This window comes from Poecilia reticulata, linkage group LG1 (assembly GCF_000633615.1).
Source record: "Poecilia reticulata strain Guanapo linkage group LG1, Guppy_female_1.0+MT, whole genome shotgun sequence".
In the NCBI taxonomy this organism is placed as follows: Eukaryota; Metazoa; Chordata; class Actinopteri; order Cyprinodontiformes; family Poeciliidae; genus Poecilia; species Poecilia reticulata.
The window spans coordinates 7,158,333-7,171,234 of record NC_024331.1 but is presented as its reverse complement, the minus strand read 5'-3'; the positions used below and the strand labels follow the sequence as shown (position 1 = coordinate 7,171,234).

Below are 12,902 nucleotides of genomic sequence, written 5' to 3'. Positions count from 1 at the left end.
GCAGCTCGGCGCGAACTGAGGAGACGGCGCGAACTCACAGGATGTGACACAGAAACAGGAAACAAGAAAATAAAAGCTTCTCCATCAAAATAAAATACAATTCAAAACCCAAAGAAAAACAAATATACATATATAATGGGGATGKATTTGGAACCACACTAGAGTCCAAAAATAAAAACAGTATAAAACAGAAATAACCCACTGCAGTACAAAGGCGACAGCAATCATGCGTTTTGAGAAGGTTCACCATAAAAAATAAAAAACTATAAATTTAACTCGGCTACACCCACGTGGGTGGTTCTGTCATTCAAAATACTTTCTTGCTATATAAATAAAGTATGAAGACAAAACTGTCAATTTGTTTGAAATTCTTTTATGTACTCTATTGAGGAGTTATTAAAATTTGACAGTAGTTGGGGAAAACACAAGCTACATACCTTTCTTACTTTCCCCCCCAAGAAAACGTGTTGGTTAAAGTATATATATCAACTTTGGCATGGATAATATAGGCAATATGTGTAGAAACGATAATGTCTCACAGATTATGGTATTTTTATTTCATTGCATAAATTGTCCCAACACCACAATACTTCAAATGGAGAAATTTAACTTAAAAATACATTTTAAAAAATGAACAAATATTCAAATACCTATTTGCCCTATTTGTACAGGAGCAAACATTATATATATAATGTATTTTTACACACACACACACACACACACACACACACACACACACACACACACACACACACACACACACACACACATATATATATATAATTTTATTAGTATTTTATTATTTTTTTGCTTCAAATAACTAAACTAATTTGGAGTGGACAAAAAGACCTCATACTAATGCTGGGTTATCAATGACTTAATGATGTGAGACACAGAGGACACTGAAGCAGCTTTAAATTAATTCATTTTGGGGGAAATTAATTCATTTTTGGGGAGGCTGGCGCTAACGCTCATTTCTTCCACCGAGTGTTGTCTTTTTTTCCAAAGCAAAACTTTGACTCGTAAAAGAGGCCAAAACATTCGCACTTTCACGGCAAGTCCTCCTCAACCTTCAGATCAGTACATCCCACTATGCTTTGCGATGGTCTGACAAGTGGATCCAAGATGGCGTAGAAAGTAAAGCTAGGTAAGTGTTGACTTCCCATTTTTAGCTCCTTTACTTGTCTTTTTCGTCGCAAAGCCACCGACACGAATCCCCCCCACAAATCAGTAGCACGGTGACGAATGTTTTGACTCCATGCACCGGTAGGAACAAGATGTCATATGAATTATATGTGCCTAAACACGGTGGCAAAAAAAATTCAGGCCCGAGTCCGTTTTGTTTCGGCGAACCTAGCCAAGCCAGCTAGCCTGCTACCATTAACAAGCCAGCCCAGCTATTCTTGCTGGGAGCTCATCAGTTTGCTGCCAAGAAAAGGCCGTGTTTTTTGGCCGCCGTGCTAAATGTTAGCTGCACGTCTTCAGTTTAGGAGCAAAACTGTTACACGCGATGCAAGCAAAGAGCGGATTTGTTGAGCACATTTTAAGCGATCTTTCTTTTTTTTTTTTTTTTGACGCTGCCGTCATCGTTCAGATTTGCAGCAGTCAAGATAAGTTTTCCAGACAAACAACAGCAACAACTCTCCTCTAGAAAACGAAATAACTCATCATTGTTGTCCTTTTTTAGTAAATGCATGTTTCCGAAATGTGCACGGGTTCAGTTCTGATGAATTTGCATATTTTATTTTTATGTATTTTTTTTTTTCTACCTCACACATAGTTGCTAACGGTTGTCAGCCTAAATAACTATGTTTGGGCTTAAGCACAGTTTTTATAAATCAGCTCGTAAGCTAACTGAGCTGTATGCAGACATATTAGTTTGACCTTATTACATTAAATGAGTACGATACCCACCTAATGAGAGCCGCCAAACTACTTGTTGTGGTTAAGAAGTGAGGGAAATTTTGCTACATTTAGGTAGCAAGGTCCCCCCAACATTTTTTTTATATAGTTCTCTCAAGTGTGAGCGAATATTAACGTAATAAATTGTAACAATTTTCTATCTCATCAACATTCTTTGCCATAATTGACAGTACCTTACACATATCACTGTTAAAATGTCAGCAGGATGTTGCCATAATGATTCTTTGTGACTCTCTGTGTGAGTCATGTATTTAAATTAGTTTTATGCTTCCAGCACATAAAAATACACTCACCAGCATCATGACCTTGACATGTACAATGTATCAATAGGTGCTGGACATTATAGAAAGCAGTGACTGCTTCTACAATTAAAGACTGTGAAGGTATGGAATCTTTCTGAAGCTAAGGCCTCGCCCACACGAAGCTGGAAATCTGGGAAAACTAATGCATTTTTATGTGTTATGGCCTTTTTTCCACACAAAAACTTGCTTTTAACCAGAAGCTATTATTTCGAAAAACTCAGACTAATGTTTAGATTTCAAAAACCTTTTGTTTGCCTGTGTGTATATGGGAAAATAAGAGATTTGAGTTTCTAGCACATTACAGTCTGTGACAAATCTATCCACATACTTGCTTTGACACAATTTCCATCCGACATTGTCTTGTGTTTTGTTAACTTTACTTAAGAGTAGTTCAACCCATCTGTCCACACAAATGAACCATTTTTAATCCCTAACAGGAAATTGTGGTTGTTTTGAAGCAATCTGATTGGCTGATATAGGGTTTAGCGTTGCACTACACTGCCCCCTAGGGGTTTGGAATGTTTAAGACGATACATATTTGTACGGGTTTGTGTGAATGAAAAGTTTTCTGAAATGTTACCGTGTGTACAATATTTTTTTTTAACCAATATTGCAGAGATGATCACACTCAGTTTAACAATAAAATTTGGTATGACATTCATCTGTTAGTTTCGAACAATAAAGCATCACCAATCTTTATCAGACAATTATTTTGAAGAGGACATTGTCTGCTAGACATACACAACCTACAGAAAGACTAATGCTTTAGTCCACTGCTGTATTTTCTTTGTTGTTGATGTTTTATTTCCAAAATTTTCCATCAACTTTTAAAAAAATGTTTAGCACAAAAACACAGTGAAACAACTGGTGGACTCCTTAGCGCCACTACCACCAGGCTTAGCTTATTTTCTGGGGGAAACCCTCACTTTTACTCATTTTGCGTTTATATGTGTAAAAACAATTTCATCCTAATCTACTTGCCTACTTTACACCTTAAATCATTTAATATCCTTGTACTTATTAGTCTATTCATGGAGAACAAAAGCCCCCACTTGGTGACCAGATTTGGTCAATGTTAAATTTTACTGGCCTTGATTGGTGACCAGCTGGCCGGATTCATATATTCATAAACTGGGTCTTTTTCTGATCAATACCTGCATAGTTTGTAGCAGCTAATGCGTCACACAGACAGCAGCACTGAAGAAGATTTGAAGTTGGTTACTTTCAGTATCATTGAGGTGTTTTAAAAGTCAGAGGAAGCACAGAAAAGCCGTCTAAAACAAAGCTGGTTTTCCTGCCGAGGCAATGTGGGCAGTTCATTCAGACTCCTACAGCAGATAGCCAGACTACTGCAGGTGCTGCTGATGTTGTAATTTTGCCGATTGGGTTGTTTTGTCTGTTATGAGTACAAAATACAGCTGTGTGCCAGAAGACATCAATTGGTAGCTCCTTTTGGGAACATTTCTGCAAATTGTACCTGGAGCCGATTTCAGCAGTTTTTGACCTTTAATGCCAGGTTAGTAGACTTTTGACAATATCAGAATGATTAGGTCTGTATTCCCTTGCGAATACACACAGATTGACGTTTACTTTTTTTGCGATGCTAATTGCAATATTTGCTAGCATTGGAAACTCCAAACTCTTAACCCCATGCAGTCATTGGCTTAAATGTCTAGAACCCTGTTTTATAGTGACTATTGTCTTGTGAGGCTTCGCCTTCAGTCCTGTCAAAGTAATATCAGTCACAACAGGAAAACTACAAACAATTCAGAATTGGTTAAAACCACTATTGGCACATCAACTTTACCAAGAAAATACAATTTAGTCACAAACACTATTAAGGTATTTTGTATACGCCTCTGGATTTTTCCTGGACTAAATTTTTCTGAGACCATAGTTAAGACCCACTATGTCACATGGAGCTTCATAAAAAAAGTCAGTTTATGCCGTTTTTTTCTCTTTCTATTTTATTATAATTTTTTTTTACATTATACATTTTAAAGCAGCTGAAATATTGTCTAATCTACACTTTTTATTTGTGTTTGGTACAATTGCACATCTGTTTGACTTTCATGCCGTTAACAAGCTGTTTGCTGCTTGCAAAACTAATTGTAATCAGCAAGGAATAAAAAATAATGTGACACAGATTTCAACTAATGCCTGGTTCCCTTTTAAAAATTATAGCAGGATCGCTTATTCCACATGGTGTGAGTTACACAGCTGTACATTTAGATATTTACCAATTTTCTCAAAGCCAGGATAAATGATTGGATTTGTCATTCTAAAGTATCCTTAGCATCTTGTTTGAAGGAATAGCACTAAAATTTTTTCGTACTTTTAACTGTGCTTGTATGTTTGTACTGCTAAATCCACTGATGTGGAAACAGTGGCTCCTACATCAGGAAGCCACCGTTTCCTGATGTGGTGGGGAAAGGGTTGGCCATGTGGAGTTAGTTTGGTCATTTGAAAGTGATGAAATGTAGGTGTGGTCATTTTTGCAGGTAGGTAAATATCGGTATCGGCCCACATTTTCCTATTGGTGCATCCCAAACTCGGAAAAGTTGACTCTGATGAAACACGAGCGATTCCGACCCCTGATCAAAACAAAGTAGTTCTGAGCAGCCACTGCCAAGCAGGTATTATTTATTGTAATCACATAATCGTATTTCACCACAGCAAACTGTAAATTATGGACCATTATGTTTAAGCATAGGTTTTTAAAATGGAATGAAACATCGCCGGGGGCGGTTCGAACAGATGCACAACATCTGCAGTTCAGACTCCAGAAACCTTGAGCATGGAAAAAAAATCACAACTACACAAGAATGAAACGGTGAAGCAGTGAAATGGCCTACTCCCATTGACACATTATGATGCAGTAACCACTTGGGTAAACTAAGTGCATACAAAAATATCTCCTTCCATTTACTCAATCACGTCTTCTGAACAATGATACACACACACTGAGTGTGATGTGAATAGGATGGAGTTCTGGCTGCGGGCCTTGTGCGTTTTAAAGAATGACCCGTAACACTAACCAGGGGTCGCATTACATTAATGTACAAAACGCACAATTGCCTTTTTTATTTAAATAAGTCGGTAAATGAAGTCACTGATGATTGATTCCTCCACTAGTTATGAAAATAAACAGAACCACAAGTTAAGTAGACCATGAACCACTTTGATTTAACAACTCTATCTGGTAAATCCCTTTCATTCATAGGCTGACTCTGCTGTGATTGACAGATGTGTTTCCTTCCTGTTGTCTCTCAAGAGATTTCCCTGTTTCATATTTTTAATGCCTATTTTTTTAAGGGGGGGAAAAACCCTGCTTTTCCGTTTGTATTCCAGTCGTGTTGCTGTCAGTTGAAGCAAAATGAGGGATGACTACGTCGGTCTGTGTTACTGCGAACCCGCTGAAGTGTTGGTATTCCTTTGAACACGATGTGAGTCGGCATTAAAGGCGAGGCATGGATTAATATCACTTTGGAGTCATGAGTCCTCCTTTGCCTTAGCTTTGCTTGTTAGTTGCCGTAATAGTTGCAGCGAGTCCACTGTTCCCGCAGCATCAAACAGGAGGAAACGGTTTCTGAAAGTGTCCGCTGCAGTCTCTTTTGCATATCAATTTTTTGGCTTCTCTGTTTCACAGCTATTTTGTGGAACACAACCAAGCGTTCTTGTGAACTTGATGGGCATTTTAAAGTCCAAAATGTGTCTGTAATTAAAATTGCATCTTCAAGAACTTGTGGATCTTTGCTAGGAGTTTGTTCCTTCACATCTGGAAAAACAGCAAATTGCTGGCCTGAGATGAAGTGAAAGGGGAAGTTTTTTTTTTTTTTTTTGTGAGCTAGTAACAAAGTCAATATAGCATATAAATAAAAGCCTTTGTAGTTGTTACTAGCAGTAACAACTACAAAGTTGTAGTTAGTGTTGTAGTTAGGATATTAGTGTTACACTTCAACAGCCTGGTCTCACATTAAGTTGGACACTTAAGAAATAACTTCAAGCTGTGGGTGTGACTGGTAAAGCCATTTGGAAGCAGTATGAAGTAAATTTGACTTTTTTTAACTTGACATCATGTTATAATGTTATTCCCTTATCAAAAACATACCTGGAGTGCTTTTTTTTCCATACATGTTTGAGAAATCTTTTAATCTCCCATGGCAACCATTTAGCTGTGCAAAACGCCAGGGTGAACCTAGCTCCGCCTTCGAGGCGTGACTCCTCAGGGTTGTAGTTTCCAAGCTGTACTGGAAGCCCCACTTAGCTCCTTCAGACTAGCCAGCAGCAATGAGCAAACACCTGATGGAGCTGTGCGTTTGCTGAGCTCTTTATAGGAGCTACTTCTCCCTGAAACGCTGGTAAATTTGTTGTTAAAGTGTTGATAGATTAGCCATGTTGTGATGACTTCCTGAAGGCGCAGTTTCAGAAATAGCAGGAACTTTTAAAGGAGCTTTTTAAGTCATATTTGACATATGGCATTTTTATAACGACTGATTGTAACAACTTACTTGACTGGGCTATGAAATGGCACTATGTGCCTGGAAAATACATAAAACTGCCCCTTTAAAGAGTGATGTGCTGTGCTAATGGAAAGAATTGCAGGTGAAGAAACTACTCCATCTTGACAAGTGGGGAACAAACCTTGTTTTTTTGTCGTCCTATTTTATGACTCAAAAAATATTTACCAATATGACATACACTTTCAACAGTTGTGTGAAGATGGTCAGCAACAACGTTCATCTGAAAGAAGGTTTGTTGCAGTTTATTTTGTACATGTTTGATCAAGGTAGTCAACCTGTTGTTTCTGTCAGTTTTGTTTTCTTTATTATATTTTTCAGATTGGCTGTTCTACTAATTACACTGAGTGAACAAATTAAAGTTTGTTGTTTTTACATGCTGGACCACGTTTGTGAAAACTATTGGTGTATGTAAGTGTTATGTACTGGTGCAGTTGTAATGAATTAGTAATTAATTTGACATTTCTGATAAAAGAAACATTTTAAATCAATTCAGCTCTGTATCGGATCGGTATCTGCCGGTACTAAACCTCAGGTGTCAGTATTGTATTGGAAGTGAAAAAAGTTGCCCATTCAGACACAATCAACGTTTCGGCTAGTTTGTCTATATTATTGCACGGAAAACAAGCAATATTTTTATTTTGTTACTCATTCAAAGCCTGAAATATCAAATTTGTGGTTTTGTTTTGTAGTAATACAAATTATTATATATATTTTTTTACCACGGATGGCTTGTTGGCAAATACACACTTTAATCATTCAATTTCAAAGACTCTCTATTGCAGCTTTAGAGCCAAAAAATATTTGACAAATGGCCAAAGTTTCCCATCCCTCGTTTTTTAAGAAGTCGTATTTTATAGATCAGTGAACTGTTCTGACTTTGTGGTATTTGAAATGTGGCATTTCAAATACCACATTTCAAATACCACAAAAGCACTTGCGTATCAAAAGCACTTTGATACGCACTTTTAGGATAAAAGCTGTTCAGTTTGTTCGCCCCGTGAGCCGCAGGGCCAGTTGTTTAAAGCAGTAAGTTTGCATTGGGGCTGACAGATATCAGGCCGCCAGCCAAGGATAAGGTGTTCCCCAGGAGGTCACAGTGTACCCTCCATATTCTGATGCGTAGCAGCTTTATGTAACCCGTTCCCATTCGCACTTTATTTTCTTTTTTTTTTTTTTTTTGGCCATTAACAGTTTTTTTTTTTTTCTGATACAGTGAATCTCCCAGTTGTTCCTCCATTGTTGTTTTTGACATTCTTACTTTCAGGATGCTTTTGTGCTCCACATCAGCTCAAAACCTGACAAATGATAAAATAACTAGACATAAGAGGGGCTTATAATCTGCCATTTATGGTGTGAAATGTATTTTTGCATCAACTACAGATTTTTATTTTTTTTTAACCAAAATCCCAAACCGTTTGAATGTCTGGCTGTGGCTTTAAGTGAACCGGATCAAAAAGCACAACGTTAACCTCTAGCGTGTATCTGCTTTGCTAGACACAAGCTGAGAACTATAACAAACTATAATCCTGTTTGTTATAGTTCTCAGTTTTTCCTGTTTGTCTGACCGACCGCTTCTTGCAAGGATTCAACCGGCGAGAGATTTCAAAGTTGCTAATAGAATCGACAGTTTTCTTCTTAAAATAATCTGTGGAACTATCAAAAAGTTGTGACTTACAACTGGTTTAGTCAGACTCGGTCATTTGTCGCAGCTTGTTTGTTCTCTAATTGTGGAAGTTCAGGTCTAAAAAGGCCGGCTAATCACCGACTGTCGCCACGTTCCCATTTTTTCAAAACTCCATGACGGACGCCGCCATTCGTCTTCTCCGAGCGAACTTCGCGTCTCCAGAGAGGCGGTGTCTTCATCCCAGAGATGATTGTTTTGGTTCCGCTCTTGTGGAAATCTGTTGCAATCCGTGGAACAGGAGCACGTGCGTTCCTGTGGGCGCCGGGATGAGCAAGCTTTACTATAAAGTCTTTTGAGATTTTACTGCAGGACACAACATTAGCTGAACCATACCGTTTGTTTACCTCGTCCACCAAATTCCTCTCTGACTTTGACTTCGTATCTCGCTGAACGTTCTGTTTTCATGCAGCAGAGCGGTTGCTACATTCTAGTTTGGTCTAATGAGTCACCATCAACTCATCATCTCAGCCCCTGATGCAACCAGCTACTTGCTCCAACAACAAAGCCAAAAAAATAAATACAATTGTACTCCTTTTTTCTGGTTTGTGTTTGGGCTGTAAGCCTGTGCTTTTGGATATTGATGAGACAAAACACAGGTTGGAAGAGATGCACCGATTCCAGGAGAAGTGGCATCTCACTGTTATCATTTGGCAATTTTTTTTTTTTTCAATCTCCAACCGTGCAAAACAAAGTAAAGTTAAAAACAAAGTAAAGTTTAAAATGCTGTTTAAAGTTTTTTTTTATTAACAGTTTTTCTGCTATTACTATTGGCAAACATTAACTAATACTTAAAAAAAAAAGTTTAAATGAAATTTCAAACTTTGTTTATTTACATCCTGATGTGAAGCAGCTTCTCAAGAGCCACATGCGTGGTGTCTTTTTTTCACAAGTTTTCATCATTTTTATTATTTTTTTATTTAGCAGGGCTGAAACAATTAGTCGTAATTAATAAATTTTTTTCACTAATAGATTAATCACGATTAGTCAACTCAGTAAATTGGGATGTTACAGAAAGGTTCAAATGTATTTCTGTAGATCACTTTAAAAGTTAAATTCATGTGCCTTTTGGATTCATTACATACAGCGTCATCTATTTCAGAATTTATTTGATAATTCAAATTGGTTATTATTTGGTTAAAAGAAAACCTCCTATAAAGCACCTTTTGATATCTAATTAATTGGCTAATCCAAATAACGATTAACAGATAAGCCCTACTTTGTATTTGTATCATCCTTTGCTACAAATGATCAATTGTGCACTAAAGGAATGAACTGGTATTGCACTTTAGGCAATAAAATGTTTATTTTTATATTCAAAAAATGAATTGAATTATTTTGTTTGTGTTTTTCCTATGTATTTCTAATATTGTATATAGAAATGCTTATGTGATTAAATGATAAATCTGCAGAATGTGCCAATCTCTTTATCCGATTAATCAGCAGAATAATCGATGACTAAATCCATCGTTAGTCACAGCCCTAGTTTTTAGTAATGTGCTGAGTTTGAAGCCAGCGTGTTTCACTGTGCGTTCGTTACTTTTTGACACCTTTTACTCTCCCAAGTTTGCTGTGTCACCAGTTAAAATCCTAACCACTTCCAGGCAATGAAGCCAGCAATGAAATCTGAAACCTCACAGCACCAAGGAGCTGGAGTCTGTGTTTGAACTGGAAGCTGCTGAAAGCAAGATGACAAAATGTTAGCTGCCGCTGTGCTCGCTGAGAAGGAGGAGGTTACTCTGCTCAGCTGCATCTTGCTCTTATTTTTGACAGTGAACCAGGTGTGGGTTCTTTTAGCAGTGTGGGCGGGAGCCTGGTCCTGCTGCAAAACGAACAAAGTATCTCCATATGGCTCGGCTCGTCTCTTACAGCAGCTCTGCTTTTGGGCTGCCTCTGTAAACTTCAGGATGAACCTCAGTGAACCTCCAGGGACGCGTCTCTAGCTCCCCCTTCAGGCTGTGCGATCTTGATTTCCATATTAATATTTTTTGCTTGTCCTGTCTCGGTCTTTGTGTGGCGGCAATTCAAAAGGCTTTGAATTACAATCCGCTCAAACAAAGGCCGCGGTTATCACCGTGGTGCATCCATTTTTTACCACACCTTTTCCTTCCACTGAACTTTCCCTTATTATGGTTGGGTACTGCACTCTGTTACAAACTTCACTGGCACTGACCTTTTTTCTTAATGCTTACACTTAGTGTCAGTGACTGCCCACTGTACAGATGTCAAATCAGCTCTTGTTCATGGCTACATCGCCTGTAACATGGCAACAAGATTTCGAGAACGTGGGATTCAATTAGTTGCAAGTCGTCATCGCAGTGAACATAAATAAACACACACTGTAAAATGTGTCGGCTTTCATATTGAAATATTGAAATTAACATTTTCGGTGATTTTATTTTTCCAAGTTATTGAAACGCATCTGTATCTTATATAATCTTATATAGATTACTCCTCCTTGCATTTCTCTTCATCTGCTGATTAGTAGTGCACCGATCTTTAAAAAGTCTGACTTGCCGATTACCGATGTTGAGTGATGCCATTTATTTTTTTTGTGACTAAAAAGTTGCAATGATTTTCAGTTTTTCCCAGCCCCCACTTTTTGTGAACAGCGTTCTCTTTCTCTTTCAGCCAACATCAGGAAAAGAAACAACACCGTTTTAGGATGCATAAAATGACCATTGGTATTGATGTGGAGTATGAATAATACAGATTAAATGAAAGTATTTTCAAGGTCAAAGTGAAAACTTAAAAGAAAATAGAATGGAAAATGCTTTTCTAGAAGTAGTGCACTGATGGCAGTTTTCTTTAAAAATCTCAGATTCCCATCTTGGCTGATACCAATTGTTGTTTTTGTTTGTTTTTTTTCTAAAAACTGGCTAAGTTGACTTGTTAACCGCACGTATGCAGATGCAATACTGATATCTGATCTCCTAAAATTGAGGAACTCTGGGCCGGATAATTTGCCCACCGGTTCATCGGTGCTCCCCTTTCTGCTGTTTCATCTCAGTTCGTAGCACCGATAAACTCTGGAAATACTGACTGTGTTTGTCTTTGTCCACCTGCAGATGTTCTGTCCCTGAGTCATGGCAGACAGGAGAGCGGAGAAGTCATGTGAAGAAGCCAGCAAATCGTTAGCCAGGCGGGAGTACGAGGCGGCGGTCACCCACAGCACAGACGCCCTGGTGGTCCTCGCGCCCCAAGCCTCGTCACCCGGCGCCCCCGTACTGCCCAGCCCTCCCTCGGCGGTCGCAGCCGGACCCCTCCGCAGCCGCGCCCTGCTCTACCGAATTGCTGCCTTCCTTCAGCTGGTGAGCAACAGATTGTTGGTTGATTGTTTTTTTTATTTTTTTAAGAAAATGTAGGAATAACTTGGATCAATACATTAAGAGAGTCTAGTCGTTTGCTTCAGCCCTGAAGTTGTGGAAACTTTCCCGTATCTTTAATTATAGTGTAAACGACTCTGTGGTCGTTAAAAGACTCATTTCCAACTCTAACGTCTGGACTTATTTTTCTCTTTCCACCAACAGAAAAACTACGACGGAGCAGATGAAGACTGCAAACATGGTGGGTTGCACGTCTAGCTGTGAATTTACTCTTTGGTTCAGTTTGAAGCTGCGGATTCAGATATTTGTTTTAATGCCGCAAACAAACAAGAGATTTTTTTGTTTTTCTAGAAAACGTTGCTCGAGTTTTATTTTTGTCTCCGTTTGATCTGTGATTTCCCAGCAGCTGCTTTGCAAACACTCTGAAACTCTGATATAGACTGTTTTTTTCTTTTGTTTACAGTGGTGGAGGAGATATTTGAAAACCACTGTTTGGAAATTGGCTCAAATTATATAAATGTATATTATTGTTAGCCGTTATATGCTAGTTTAAAGTGCACCAGGGGTAAATAGAAAAGAGTCTTGATGACCAAGTACACATTCTGATGGACACAATCAATGACAAGTGCATTGACAGAACATAACGCAAAACTGTAATGAACATTTATTGTTTTCTGACAATAATTAGGACATGAATCTGTTCCTCCAGGATGTTGCAATGTTTTTTTTTCAGTTGTTGCAAACTAAAATTTCAGATTTTTATTTTTTTATTTTTTGGCACCTTTTTCAAAAATTTGCAGTCAGACATTCAAATTTGTATTTTTTGCCATAACATTGTCTTTCTAAACATAACGTTGCCCCCCAAGAATGACAGGATTTGAACATGATAATATTTAAAGTGCAAATAACACTTTTAAATGTCTCCTTGAATTGGCAACATTAAATAATAATTATATCCTGAGAAGGGGTCAAAGTGCAAAACAAGGACTCCATATTGGTCATCCAAGTTAATATGAACTTTTTACAGTGGCAGTTACTCAGGGCAGCATCAAAGGATGGGTCGTCCAAGAATTAAAAAATAAGATAAATAAAATTTTCTGCTGGAAATTGTTTTTTATATATATAATTGCATCAATTTAATTGGTTG

The 12,902-nt window shown here is 38.0% G+C and overlaps 1 protein-coding gene across 1 annotated transcript in view; it reads left to right on the top strand.

The window, feature by feature from the left end:
• Window positions 1-1,049: 1,049 nt before the first annotated feature.
• helz (helicase with zinc finger) overlaps window positions 1,050-12,902 on the top strand; it is a 57,467-nt gene continuing 45,614 nt past the window's right edge. The window contains exons 1-3 of the mRNA XM_008419790.2: window positions 1,050-1,147; window positions 11,498-11,740; window positions 11,960-11,996. Of these exons, the coding sequence (XP_008418012.1) occupies window positions 11,516-11,740; window positions 11,960-11,996 (262 nt within the window). The 5' untranslated portion in view covers window positions 1,050-1,147; window positions 11,498-11,515. The remainder of the gene's footprint in view (window positions 1,148-11,497; window positions 11,741-11,959; window positions 11,997-12,902) is intronic.